Here is a 14,148-nt window from a genome sequence, read left to right on the forward strand (position 1 = left end):
GTGGTAGTAGGACCAGTTACAACAGTGTTATGAAGGGTATATGTAGCGTACCAGGCTTCAGGGCCTTCTCCAGGCTGTGGTAGTAGGACCAGTTACAACAGTGTTATGAAGGGTATATGTAGCGTACCAGGCTTCAGGGCCTTCTCCAGGCCGTGGTAGTAGGACCAGTTACAACAGTGTTATGAAGGGTATATGTAGCGTACCAGGCTTCAGGGCCTTCTCCAGGCCGTGGTAGTAGGACCAGTTACAACAGTGTTATGTAGGGTATATGTAGCGTACCAGGCTTCAGGGCCTTCTCCAGGCCGTGGTAGTAGGACCAGTTACAACAGTGTTATGTAGCGTACCAGGCTTCAGGGCCTTCTCCAGGCCGTGGTAGTAGGACCAGTTACAACAGTGTTATGTAGGGTATATGTAGCGTACCAGGCTTCAGGGCCTTCTCCAGGCCGTGGTAGTAGGACCAGTTACAACAGTGTTATGTAGGGTATATGTAGCGTACCAGGCTTCAGGGCCTTCTCCAGGCCGTGGTAGTAGGACCAGTTACAACAGTGTTATGTAGGGTATATGTAGCGTACCAGGCTTCAGGGCCTTCTCCAGGCCGTGGTAGTAGGACCAGTTACAACAGTGTTATGTAGGGTATATGTAGCGTACCAGGCTTCAGGGCCTTCTCCAGGCCGTGGTAGTAGGACCAGTTACAACAGTGTTATGAAGGGTATATGTAGCGTACCAGGCTTCAGGGCCTTCTCCAGGCCGTGGTAGTAGGACCAGTTACAACAGTGTTATGTGCGTAGCCAGGCTTCAGGGCCTTCTCCAGGCCGTGGTAGTAGGACCAGTTACAACAGTGTTATGTAGCGTACCAGGCTTCAGGGCCTTCTCCAGGCCGTGGTAGTAGGACCAGTTACAACAGTGTTATGTAGGGTATATGTAGCGTACCAGGCTTCAGGGCCTTCTCCAGGCCGTGGTAGTAGGACCAGTTACAACAGTGTTATGTAGGCTATATGTAGCGTACCAGGCTTCAGGGCCTTCTCCAGGCTGTGGTAGTAGGACCAGTTACAACAGTGTTATGTAGGGTATATGTAGCGTACCAGGCTTCAGGGCCTTCTCCAGGCCGTGGTAGTAGGACCAGTTACAACAGTGTTATGTAGGGTATATGTAGCGTACCAGGCTTCAGGGCCTTCTCCAGGCCGTGGTAGTAGGACCAGTTACAACAGTGTTATGTAGGGTATATGTAGCGTACCAGGCTTCAGGGCCTTCTCCAGGCTGTGGTAGTAGGACCAGTTCTCAGGGTTTCTCTCCTGTAGACGGCGGTAGACCTCAGTAGCTTCATCCAGACGATCCAGGTTCAAAAACAACTCCTACAGGGGGAATACACTGTTAGTGATCTCTGTGTGTGTTCCAGGTGTGAGTGACAGACAGAGAGACGGTGACAGGCTTCAGTCTTGGTTTCTTTGTGGATCCAAATAAAGAAATCAAATTTGTGTGATGGTTGCAAACACACACATACACACACACACACACCTCGTGTCTCCTCGACGGCCAGTTTGTCACAGATCTGTTCCTCGTAGGTGGTGAGGTTGTCCAGAGCCTCCCTATAGAGTCCAGCCTCCCTCAGCACCTGGTTCTGGTACAGCAGCAGCTCACTGTACTCATAGTCCATCTTGTCTGGAGACGTCTAGGAGAGAGAGGTTATAGCAGGGTTATGTAGTGTCTATGGTTCTGGTACAGCAGCAGCTCACTGTACTCATAGTCCACCTTGTCTGGAGACGTCTAGGAGAGAGAGGTTATAGCAGGGTTATGTAGTGTCTATGGTTCTGGTACTGCAGCAGCTCACTGTACTCATAGTCCACCTTGTCTGGAGACGTCTAGGAGAGAGAGGTTATAGCAGGGTTATGTAGTGTCTATGGTTCTGGTACAGCAGCAGCTCACTGTACTCATAGTCCATCTTGTCTGGAGACGTCTAGGAGAGAGAGGTTATAGCAGGGTTATGTAGTGTCTATGGTTCTGGTACTGCAGCAGCTCACTGTACTCATAGTCCACCTTGTCTGGAGACGTCTAGGAGAGAGAGGTTATAGCAGGGTTATGTAGTGTCTATGGTTCTGGTACTGCAGCAGCTCACTGTACTCATCGTCCACCTTGTCTGGAGACGTCTAGGAGAGAGAGGTTATAGCAGGGTTATGTAGTGTCTATGGTTCTGGTACTGCAGCAGCTCACTGTACTCATAGTCCATCTTGTCTGGAGACGTCAGGGAGAGAGGCTATAACAGTGCTATAACAGAGTTACGTAGTGTTATAACAGGGTTATGTATTGTTATAACAGGGTTACATAATGTTATATAGTGTCTATGGTTCAGATAGAGCAGCAGCTTACTGTACTCATGTGGGGGGGTGAAACAGAAAAAGAGGAGAGAGGGAAAGGGAGAGAGATGGAGAAAGAGAGGGGAGGAGAGGTGAGAGACAAGTATAAAATCCTTTAACATCACAGGCTACATCATTGTACATCTTTACATAGGGCACCACTTCAGTAGAAATACATGCGGGGACAAAGGCAGGAAGCAGGTTGGTCTTATCAGGAGGCCCAGTGAGCACGCTCTATTGTGGTCGTGACAGACACGCCACATAGATTTACATCACCTTAGAGGCACAGGCTGACTGACTATACTGTGTCGTACCGTTACCTAGCTTTACTGTGTCGTACCGTTACCCAGCTTTACTTTGTCGTACCGTTAGCTAGCTTTACTGTGTCGTACCGTTAGCTAGCTTTACTGTGTCGTACCGTTAGCTAGCTTTACTGTGTCGTACCGTTAGCTAGCTTTACTGTGTCGTACCGTTAGCTAGCTTTACTGAGTCGTACCGTTAGCTAGCTTTACTGTGTCGTACCGTTACCTCAGCTTTACTGTGTCGTACCGTTAGTTAGCTTTACTGTGTCGCACCGTTAGCTAGCTTTACTGTGTCGTACCGTTACCTAGCTTTACTGTGTCGTACCGTTACCTAGCTTTACTGTAATTCAGACACACCCAGACCCTGAACTGACGAGGGAAAACACTTTGTTGTGAGTGGTAGTCATATATTATGTTCTCAATGCTCCTACTGTTGCACTAGAGCAGTGGCTTCCTCTCCTCGCCCGCCCGCCCGCCCGCCCGCCCGCCCGCCCGCCCGCCTGCCTGCCTGCCTGCCTGCCTGCCTGCCTGCCTGCCTTCCTTCCTTCCTTCCTTCCTTCCTTCCTTCCTTCCTTCCTATTGATAAGATAGAACTGAACTGATCAATCAAATACTGTGCCTGGCATATTACTTCCACCTTTAATATGTTCACGTCATTGTTGTAAAATAGAATGCTTTCTCAATGACTTACCTGGATAGCCTAAATGAATAAGTGATTTTCAGAAACAAGGAGAGGAAGCCATTTTGGATTAGTGGTGTGAACGGTGAACCCAGTGTGTACCAAGGACAGACAGATTCAGCCCATAGGTTGGCTTGTCTCTGGACATACCGTACCTGTTGTGTTTTCCTGAACTCCTCTACTATCTTGGCGGCCATCTCGTAGTCCTCTAGGAGGTGATAGGCGATGGCGTAGCCGACCCATGAAGCCCTCTGAGCTGGCCGCAGCTGCAGCAGCTGGTACCTCGTCTCCTACAGGGGGACAAGGAGAAGTTAGACGTTAGCTTAGCATAGTGTGCTAGTCTCCCATAGGGAAACAATGAGAGAGGGGCTAGCAAGTTATCGGTTAGCTTGACATCAAGTTCCTGTAACTTAAAATGGATTCTTCTTTTGTCCCTTCCGTGAAGTATCCTGATCTCACCAATGAGAAAACAAAGGCAGCAGAAAAGAGAGAGCAAAAGAGTAGTTGGCAGAGGAGGAAGTAGATTTAGTTTCTGCTGAGTCATGTTGCCAATGCTAGAATATGCTGACACACTTCTGCTCTGCCACGCTCTGTGCTTTCTTGGTATTTTATATGTCCCATGGACAACTAAATAGGTCGGTTGCCTTCCAAGAGAGCTGGTGTAAATCAAGGTAGTTAACTAAGTCCTGATGTTAGTGATGGATTGTGTTCTTTCTGAATGAATCGCCTGGGGCAGTAAGGACAGGTTTCTCCTTCCCTCACCCTCCTCCCACCATCCATCTCATCTGGATCTGCAGTAAGGACAGGTTTCTCCTTCCCTCACCCTCCTCCCACCATCCATCTCATCTGGATCTGCAGTAAGGACAGGTTTCTCCCTCCTCCCACCATCCATCTCATCTGGATCTGCAGTAAGGACAGGTTTCTCCTTCCCTCACCCTCCTCCCACCATCCATCTCATCTGGATCTGCAGTAAGGACAGGTTTCTCCTTCCCTCACCCTCCTCCCACCATCCATCTCATCGGGATCTGCAGTAAGGACAGGTTTCTCCTTCCCTCACCCTCCTCCCACCATCCATCTCATCTGGATCTGCAGTAAGGACAGGTTTCTCCTTCCCTCACCCTCCTCCCACCATCCATCTCATCTGGATCTGCAGTAAGGACAGGTTTCTCCTTCCCTCACCCTCCTCCCACCATCCATCTCATCTGGATCTGCAGTAAGGACAGGTTTCTCCTTCCCTCACCCTCCTCCCACCATCCATCTCATCTGGATCTGCAGTTGGGACAAGTCTCTGTACATAACCTCTCTCCACTTCACCCTCCTCCCTCACCCTGTAGCCCTCCAGGTCTCTGTACATCACCCCTCTCCGCTTCATCCTCCTCCCTCACCCTGTAGCTCTCCAGGTCTCTGTACATCACCCCTCTCCACTTCACCCTCCTCCCTCACCCTGTAGCCCTCCAGGTCTCTGTACATCACCCCTCTCCATTTCACCCTCCTCCCTCACCCTGTAGCCCTCCAGGTCTCTGTACATCACCTCTCTCCACTTCCCCCTCCTCCCTCACCCTGTAGCCCTCCAAGTCTCTGTACATCACCCCTCTCCGCTTCATCCTCCTCCCTCCTCCCTCACCCTGTAGCCCTCCAGGTCTCTCTGTACATCACCCCTCTCCGCTTCATCCTCCTCCCTCCTCCCTCACCCTGTAGCCCTCCAGGTCTCTCTGTACATCACCCCTCTCCATTTCACCCTCCTCCCTCACCCTGTAGCCCTCCAGGTCTCTGTACATCACCTCTCTCCGCTTCATCCTCCTCCCTCCTCCCTCACCCTGTAGCCCTCCAGGTCTCTCTGTACATCACCCCTCTCCGCTTCATCCTCCTCCCTCCTCCCTCACCCTGTAGCCCTCCAGGTCTCTCTGTACATCACCCCTCTCCACTTCACCCTCCTCCCTCACCCTGTAGCCCTCCAGGTCTCTGTACATCACCCCTCTCCGCTTCATCCTCCTCCCTCCTCCCTCACCCTGTAGCCCTCCAGGTCTCTCTGTACATCACCCCTCTCCGCTTCATCCTCCTCCCTCCTCCCTCACCCTGTAGCCCTCCAGGTCTCTCTGTACATCACCCCTCTCCGCTTCATCCTCCTCCCTCCTCCCTCACCCTGTAGCCCTCCAGGTCTCTCTGTACATCACCCCTCTCCATTTCACCCTCCTCCCTCACCCTGTAGCCCTCCAGGTCTCTCTGTACATCACCCCTCTCCATTTCACCCTCCTCCCTCACCCTGTAGCCCTCCAGGTCTCTGTACATCACCCCTCTCCATTTCACCCTCCTACCTCACCCTGTAGCCCTCCAGGTCTCTCATCTGGATCTGCAGTAGGGACAAGTCTCTGTACATCACCCCTCTCCATTTCACCCTCCTCCCTCACCCTGTAGCCCTCCAGGTCTCTGTACATCACCCCTCTCCACTTCACCATCCTCCCTCACCCTGTAGCCCTCCAGGTCTCTCATCTGGATCTGCAGTAAGGACAGGTCTCGTAGGATCTGCAGGTTGTCTTTGTCCCACTTCAGGGCGTTCCTGTAACACTTGATGGCCTTGCCGTACTTCTTATCGGAGCGCTGCAGCAGACCGTACACATGCCAGCCTGGGAGACCAGGGGTTAAGGAGACACATGGATGCATAACACAGGTAGAGACTCACCTACACAGACAGAGACACACACACGTATGTATGCACGAACACAAAACACACACACGTATGTATGCACGAACACAAAACACACACGTGGAAAATGCTATCTATTTATATTATCATTCCAAGCACCAGAAAGATAATTATTTATAGACATTATAATAGTTGTTATAATGCTTTGTCCTTCAGCTTCCCACATGTGGTGTGTTTCTCAGACCTGGGTTGAAATACTATTAAAAATAATTAAAATACTTTGGAGTGCTTGTTCTAGCATGCCTCGTGTTCTAGCACGCCTCGTGTCCTAGCACGCCTCGTGTCCTAGCACGCCTCGTGTCCTAGCACGCCTCGTGTCCTAGCACGCCTCGTGTTCTAGCACGCCTCGTGTCCTAGCACGCCTCGTGTCCTAGCACGCCTCGTGTTCTAGCATGCCTAGAACAAACAGATGGGTGGGTTTGTAGTTCTGCGACTATTCTATTGGTCCATTAAGCCAGACAAACTCAACCGATCGCAGACAAACTATTATGCATTATTTCAAATAGTATTTGAACCCAGGTCTGGTGTTGTGTTCTAACACTCAGGTGTTGACCTTGACACAGAAACACCAACGTGTGTTGATAACAGGCTGTGTGGCTCTCCTGTGTGTGGTGCAGAGTTGGGACGACAACAACCATTTATGGAAGACATTTTACTGATAAGTAAAATGGGGTGGCAGGTAGCCTAGTGGTTAGAGGCAGGTAGCCTAGTGGTTAGAGAGGCGGGTAGCCTGGTGGTTAGAGAGGCGGGTAGCCTAGTGGTTAGAGAGGCGAGTAGCCTAGTGGTTAGAGAGGCGGGTAGCCTAGTGGTTAGAGAGGCGGGTAGCCTAGTGGTTAGAGAGGCGGGTAGCCTAGTGGTTAGAGAGGCGGGTAGCCTAGTGGTTAGAGAAGTGGTTAGAGAGGCGGGTAGCCTAGTGGTTAGAGAGGCGGGTAGCCTAGTGGTTAGAGAGGCGGGTAGCCTAGTGGTTAGAGAGGCGGGTAGCCTAGTGGTTAGAGAGGCGACAGGTAACCAAGTGGTTAGAGGAGACAGGTAGCCTAGTGGTTAGAGAGGCAGGTAGCCTAGTGGTTAGAGAGGCAGGTAGCCTAGTGGTTAGAGAGGCAGGTAGCCTAGTGGTTAGAGAGGCAGGTAGCCTAGTGGTTAGAGAGGCAGGTAGCCTAGTGGTTAGAGGGGCAGGTAACCTAGTGGTTAGAGGGGCAGGTAGCCTAGTGGTTAGAGGGGCAGGTAGCCTAGTGGTTAGAGGGGCAGGTAGCCTAGTGGTTAGAGGGGCAGGTAGCCTAGTGGTTAGAGGGGCAGGTAACCTAGTGGTTAGAGGGGCAGGTAACCTAGTGGTTAGAGGGGCAGGTAGCCTAGTGGTTAGAGGGGCAGGTAGCCTAGTGGTTAGAGGGGCAGGTAGCCTAGTGGTTAGAGAGGCAGGTAGCCTAGTGGTTAGAGAGGCAGGTAGCCTAGTGGTTAGAGAGGCAGGTAGCCTAGTGGTTAGAGAGGCAGGTAGCCTAGTGGTTAGAGAGGCAGGTAGCCTAGTGGTTAGAGAGGCAGGTAGCCTAGTGGTTAGAGAGGCAGGTAGCCTAGTGGTTAGAGAGGCAGGTAGCCTAGTGGTTAGAGAGGCAGGTAGCTTAGTGGTTATAGCGTTGGGCCAGTAACCGAAAGGTTGCTAAATCGAATCCCTGAGCTGACAAGGTAAAAATCTGTCGTTCTGCCCCTGAACAAGGCAGTTAACCCACTGTCCCTAGGCTGTCAATGTAAATAAGAATTTGTTCTGAACTGACTTGCCTAGTTAAATAAAGGTTAAATAAATACTAGAGATGTGAAGTTTTAAATGAGTTAAGTCTGCTAATATGGGCTACTGCTAACAAGACAATTGATAGCAACAACATTCTAGTAGTTATTTTAAAATAAAACATTTACTTGTGCACATTAATGTTACAAATGTATCGTTCAATTGGTCTTTATCATGATAATTCAGTAAATGTGTTGTGAAATTGATTGTTGAGTGTGTTTATGTGTGTTGCGGTGTGTCTGTTGTGGTGTGTGTGCTGACTGGAGGCTGGATCTAGCCTGTGTGTGTGTGTGTAGTGGTGTGTGTGCTGACTGGAGGCTGGGTCTAGCCTGTGTGTGTGTGTGTGTGTAGTGGTGTGTGTGGTGACTGGAGGCTGGGTCTAGCCTGTGTGTGTGTGTGTGTGTAGTGGTGGTGGTGTGTGTGCTGACTGGAGGCTGGGTCTAGCCTGTGTGTGTGTGTGGTGGTGTGTGTGTTGACTGGAGCCTGGGTCTAGCCTGTGTGTGTGTGGTGGTGTGTGTGTGCACAGGCTAGACCCAGCCTCCAGTCAGCACACACACACACACACACACACACACACACACACACACACACACACACAAACACACACACACACACACACACACACACACACACACACACACACACACACACACACACACACACAGGTTAGACCCAGCCTCCAGTCAGCACACACACACACCACCACTACACACACAGGCTAGACCCAGCCTCCAGTCAGCACACACACACACCACCACTACACACACAGGCTAGACCCAGCCTCCAGTCAGCACACACACACACACCCACCCTTCATCGCCAGGGTCACACACACACCAGCACACACACACACACACACCCTTCATCGCCAGGGTCTCTGTAGGGAGAGAGAAACAATGAGAGGCTTTATAAAGGGGTCTCCATCTCATCTATCCCTCTATCCCTCCCTTACCTCCATGTTCTGTGAACTTGGGGTTGGACAGGATCTGCTTGCAGAACTTGAGTCCGTTTCTGTACTGCTTGTGTGGGTAACATCGCTGGGGAGAGGAAGAGAGAAAATAGTTGATCTTCCAGGTGTTTTGAATGGCTGAAAGCCTGCATGCACCTCCCACTCTAAAGACAATGATTCAGAGAGTCAGTGACAATGTGGTTTGTGCAAGTCAGGATCTGTCACGGTAGAAAAGCATTCTTTATTCATTTACCTCAGAAAAGCTGTTGACAAAAGACCCTGATATGAATGCCAAGAGTGTGCAATGCTGTCATCAAGGCAAAGGCTGGCCACCCTGAAGAATCTCAAATATAAAATATATTTTCATTTGTTTAACACTTTGTTTTGGTTACTACATGATTCCCTATCTGTTATTACATAGTTTTGATGTCTTCACTATTATTCTACAATGTAGAAAATAGTAAAAATAAAGAAAAACCCTGGAAGGATTAGGTGTTCTAAAGTTTTTGACTGGTACTGTGTGTGTGTAGGGATTGAACAGTGTTCCATCCATCCATCCATCCATCCATCCATTCATTACATACATACGAGTCGTGGCCAAAAGTTTTGAGAATTAAAATTAATATTTGTGTCTGCTGCCTCAGTTTGTATGATGGCAATTTGCATATACTGCAGAATGTTATGAAGAGTGATCAGATGAATTGCAATTAATTACAAAGTCACTCTTTGCAATACAAATGAACTGAATCCCCAAAAACATTTCCACTGCATTTCAGCCCTGCCACAAAAGGACCAGCTGACATCATGTCAGTGATTCTCTCGTTAACACAGGTGTGAGTGTTGACGAGGACAAGGCTGGTGATCACTCTGTCATGCTGATTGAGTTCGAATAACAGACTGGAAGCTTCAAAAGGAGGGTGGTGCTTGGAATCATTGTTCTTCCTCTGTCAACCATGGTTACCTGCAAGGAAACACGTGCCATCATCATTGCTTTGCACAAAAAGGGCTTCACAGGCAAGGATATCGCTGCCAGTAAGATTGCACCTTAATCAACCATTTATCGGATCATCAAGAACTTCAAGAAGAGCGGTTCAATTGTTGTGAAGAAGGCTTCAGGGCGCCCAAGAAAGTCCAGCAAGCGCCAGGACCGTTTCCTAAAGTTGATTCAGCTGCGGGATCGGGGCACCACCAGTACAGTGCTTGCTCAGGAATGGCAGCAGGCAGGTGTGAGTGCATCTGCACGCACAGTGAGGCGAAGACTTTTGGAGGGTGGCCTGGTGTCAAGAATGGCAGCAAAGAAGCCACTTCTCTCCAGGAAAAACATCAGGGACAGACTGATATTCTGCAAAAGGTACAGGGATTGGACTACTGGGGTAAAGTAATTTTCTCTGATGAATCCCCTTTCTGATTGTTTGGGGCATCCGGAAAAAATCTTGTCCGGAGAAGACAAGGTGAGCGCTACCATCAGTCCTGTGTCATGCCAACAGTAAAGCATCCTGAGACCATTCATGTGTGGGGTTGCTTCTCAGCCAAGGGAGTGGGCTCACTCACAATTTTGCCTAAGAACACAGCCATGAATAAAGAATGGTACCAACACATCCTCCGAGAGCAACTTCTCCCAACCATCCAGGAACAGTTTGGTGACGAACAATGCCTTTTCCAGCATGATGGAGCACCTTGCCATAAGGCAAAAGTGATAACTAAGTGGCTCGGGGAACAATATATCAATATAATAATATATATTTTGGGTCCATGGCCAGGAAACTCCCCAGACCTTAATCCCATTGAGAACTTGTGGTCAATCCTGAAGAGACGGGTGGACAAACAAAAACCCACAAATTCTGACAAACTCCAAGCATTGATTATGCAAGAATCGGCTGCCATCAGTCAGGATGTGGCCCAGAAGTTAATTGACAGCATGCCAGGGCAGATTGCAGAGGTCTTGAAAAAGAAGGGTCAACATTGCAAATATTGACTCTTTGCATCAACTTCATGCAATTGTCAATAAAAGCCTTTGACACTTATGAAATGCTTGTAATTATACTTCAGTATTCCATAGTAACATCTGACAAAAATGTCTAAAGACACTGAAGCAGCAAACTTTGTGAACATTAATATTTGTGTCATTCTCAAAACTTTTGGCCACGACTGTACATATATATATTGTTTTCTTTCACTTTTTTTGGAGCGCAAGGATTTCTCCGTACCCTGTAATGACACCTTTAACCCTGTACATGTGACTATTAAACTCATTTCTAATCTCATCCATTATGCTGCTACTGCGGACTGGCCACTCGTGTGTGTGTGTGTGTGTGTGTGTGTGTGTGTGTGTGTGTGTGTGTGTGTGTGTGTGTGTGTCAGAGTCTAAAACACAGCTAAATTACCTCCGCTTTCCTCTCGAATAGAAGCTATATTTAGTATCACGCTGTGTTGCTTAATCGCTACAGGGGAGAGGGGGAGAGAGGGAGGGAGAGCAGACTGGGAGCTACTAGCAGAGAGAGGGTGGAAGAACGAGGGAGGCAGGGAGGAGAGAGAGGGGGAGAGAAAGGGGGGTTACCAGATGGCACTTCTGTGGATGTCCTCTTAATATCACTAATGGTGACGACACTGAAACCTTTCACATATTCTGCTCACATTAGCTAAGATCAAAGTAGAAGAGGCCACACACACGCTTCACTGAGAAGTCACACTCTTTAGGCCAAAGTAGACTCTTTGATTGACTTAATCTAAGCTAATCACCTACCACAAGCTAAGAGACAGGGTTCTACCAAGAGACTGTAGACTGCACATTGAGCAGCGAACCACAGGCCACCTCCGTCGTCAGAACTGGAGTTGAGGAACGACAGGCCACCTCCGTTGTCAGACCTGGAGTTGAGGAACCACAGGCCCCCTCCGTCGTCAGAACTGGAGATGAGGAACGACAGGCCACCTCCGTCGTCAGACCTGGAGTTGAGGAACGACAGGCCACCTCCGTCGTCAGACCTGGAGTTGAGGAACGACAGGCCACCTCCGTCGTCAGACCTGGAGTTGAGGAACGACAGGCCACCTCCGTCGTCAGACCTGGAGTTGAGGAACGACAGGCCACCTCCGTCGTCAGACCTGGAGTTGAGGAACGACAGGCCACCTCCGTCGTCAGACCTGGAGTTGAGGAACCACAGGCCACCTCCGTCGTCAGACCTGGAGTTGAGGAACGACAGGCCACCTCCGTCGTCAGACCTGGAGTTGAGGAACGACAGGCCACCTCCGTCGTCAGACCTGGAGTTGAGGAACGACAGGCCACCTCCGTCGTCAGACCTGGAGTTGAGGAACGACAGGCCACCTCCGTCGTCAGACCTGGAGTTGAGATGAAGTAGTCGACTGTTGGAACCAGTCAGTCAGTGAACTGATTATCCAATTTGAGCTCCTAAAAATATGTTGAGACTACATTCCAGAATGATGCTGTCTGTCAGGTCTTATAGTGGGCTTAGCATCTAACAGTCACCAACGTGTTCTGTCAAATACCACGTCTCAGTCAGGGGATTAAAGCATGTTGTAGCTCGACCTTAGCCTGGGTGCCAGTCAGGTTCTGCTCTCTTTAGCTCCACAATGACAATAGGGAGCAGACAAAAGCACAAACCAATCAGGGACCAGGCTAGCTAGACCCGTCTCTGGGCCTAGTAGTAGTCTATAGTAACACAGAGTGAGACAGACACCATGATGTGTCAAGACACATGTGGATCCAGACTTCCCTTGTAGCTTTAACGTAACATTAGTAACCCCCAGGCAATGCATATCTGACGTCTTTAACACTTAGCCTGCCTAATCCCTAAAATAACTCTGCCCACGGTGTTGTGACGGTACAGAGCAGGGTGAGAGACAACACGATGCTGTGACGGTACAGAGCAGGGTGAGAGACAACACGGTGCTGTGACGGTACAGAGCAGGGTGAGAGACAACACGGTGCTGTGACGGTACAGAGCAGGGTGAGAGACAACACGGTGCTGTGACGGTACAGAGCAGGGTGAGAGACAACACGGTGCTGTGACGGTACAGAGCAGGGTGAGAGACAACACGGTGCTGTGACGGTACAGAGCAGGGTGAGAGACAACACGGTGCTGTGACGGTACAGAGCAGGGTGAGAGACAACACGGTGCTGTGACGGTACAGAGCAGGGTGAGAGACAACACGGTGCTGTGGCGGTACAGAGCAGGGTGAGAGACAACACGGTGCTGTGGACGGTACATATACCCACAAACTATTAGCTTAAACCCCTGGATGGTTTACTGTAACACTGTTCAACCAGATATCCCTACACAGAACCCTCCTCTCTCCCTCCATACAGTCCTCCTCTCACCCTCCATACAGTCCTCCTCTCTCCCTCCATACAGTCCTCCTCTCACCCTCCATACAGTCCTCCTCTCTCCCTCCATACAGTCCTCCTCTCTCCCTCCATACAGTCCTCCTCTCTCCCTCCATACAGTGCTCCTCTCACCCTCCATACAGTCCTAGTCTTCTCCCTTCACACAGTCCTAGTCTTCACCCTCCATACAGTCCTAGTCTTCACCCTCCATACAGTCCTAGTCTTCACCCTCCATACAGTCCTAGTCTTCACCCTCCATACAGTCCTAGTCTTCTCCCTCCATACAGTCCTAGTCTTCACCCTCCATACAGTCCTAGTCTTCACCCTCCATACAGTCCTAGTCTTCACCCTCCATACAGTCCTAGTCTTCACCCTCCATACAGTCCTAGTCTTCACCCTCCACACTGTCCTAGTCTTCACCCTCCATACAGTCCTCCGCTCACCCTCCATTCAGTCCTCTTCTCACCCTCCATACAGTCCTAGTCTTCACCCTCCATACAGTCCTAGTCTTCACCCTCCATACAGTCCTAGTCTTCACCCTCCATGCAGTCCTAGTCTTCACCCTCCACACTGTCCTAGTCTTCACCCTCTATACAGTCCTAGTCTTCACCCTCCATACAGTCCTAGTCTTCTCCCTCCACACTGTCCTAGTCTTCACCCTCCATACAGTCCTAGTCTTCACCCTCCATACAGTCCTAGTCTTCACCCTCCATACAGTCCTAGTCTTCACCCTCCACACTGTCCTAGTCTTCACCCTCCATACAGTCCTAGTCTTCTCCCTCCATACAGTCCTAGTCTTCACCCTCCATACAGTCCTAGTCTTCACCCTCCATACAGTCCTAGTCTTCTCCCTCCACACTGTCCTAGTCTTCACCCTCCATACAGTCCCTAGTCTTCACCCTCCACACAGTCCTAGTCTTCACCCTCCATACAGTCCTAGTCTTCACCCTCCATACAGTCCTAGTCTTCACCCTCCATACAGTCCTAGTGTTCTCCCTCCATACAGTCCTAGTCTTCACCCTCCATACAGTCCTAGTCTTCACCCTCCAT

The 14,148-nt window shown here is 49.9% G+C and overlaps 1 protein-coding gene across 1 annotated transcript; it reads right to left on the bottom strand.

Annotated features, from left to right (window-relative positions):
- Positions 1-795: 795 nt before the first annotated feature.
- LOC123740639 (uncharacterized) lies at positions 796-12,982 on the bottom strand. Its single transcript, XM_045714151.1, has 7 exons — positions 12,888-12,982; positions 11,528-12,092; positions 8,763-8,847; positions 5,799-5,956; positions 3,488-3,622; positions 1,514-1,669; positions 796-1,352 (listed from the first exon to the last, which is right to left on the bottom strand). The coding sequence occupies exons 1-7, from the start codon at positions 12,980-12,982 to the stop codon at positions 1,200-1,202; spliced, it is 1,347 nt and encodes a 448-aa protein (XP_045570107.1). The 3' UTR covers positions 796-1,199.
- Between the last annotated feature and the right edge of the window lie 1,166 nt (positions 12,983-14,148).

This window comes from Salmo salar, unplaced genomic scaffold, assembly GCF_905237065.1.
Source record: "Salmo salar unplaced genomic scaffold, Ssal_v3.1, whole genome shotgun sequence".
Lineage (NCBI taxonomy): Eukaryota > Metazoa > Chordata > Actinopteri > Salmoniformes > Salmonidae > Salmo > Salmo salar.

What these genes read in the sequence shown, in the direction of transcription:
- LOC123740639 (XM_045714151.1), bottom strand. Translation starts at nt 12,982, where the DNA reads ATGTACCGTCCACAGCACCGTGTTGTCTCTCACCCTGCTCTGTACCGC. An exon ending in CTCTGTACCGTCACAGCACC is followed by an intron (nt 12,093 to 12,887) that starts GTGTTGTCTCTC and finishes TCTCAACTCCAG; the next exon opens with GTCTGACGACGGAGGTGGCC. An exon ending in GAGACCTGGAGGGCTACAGG is followed by an intron (nt 3,623 to 5,798) that starts GTGAGGGAGGAT and finishes GTCCCCCTGTAG; the next exon opens with GAGACGAGGTACCAGCTGCT.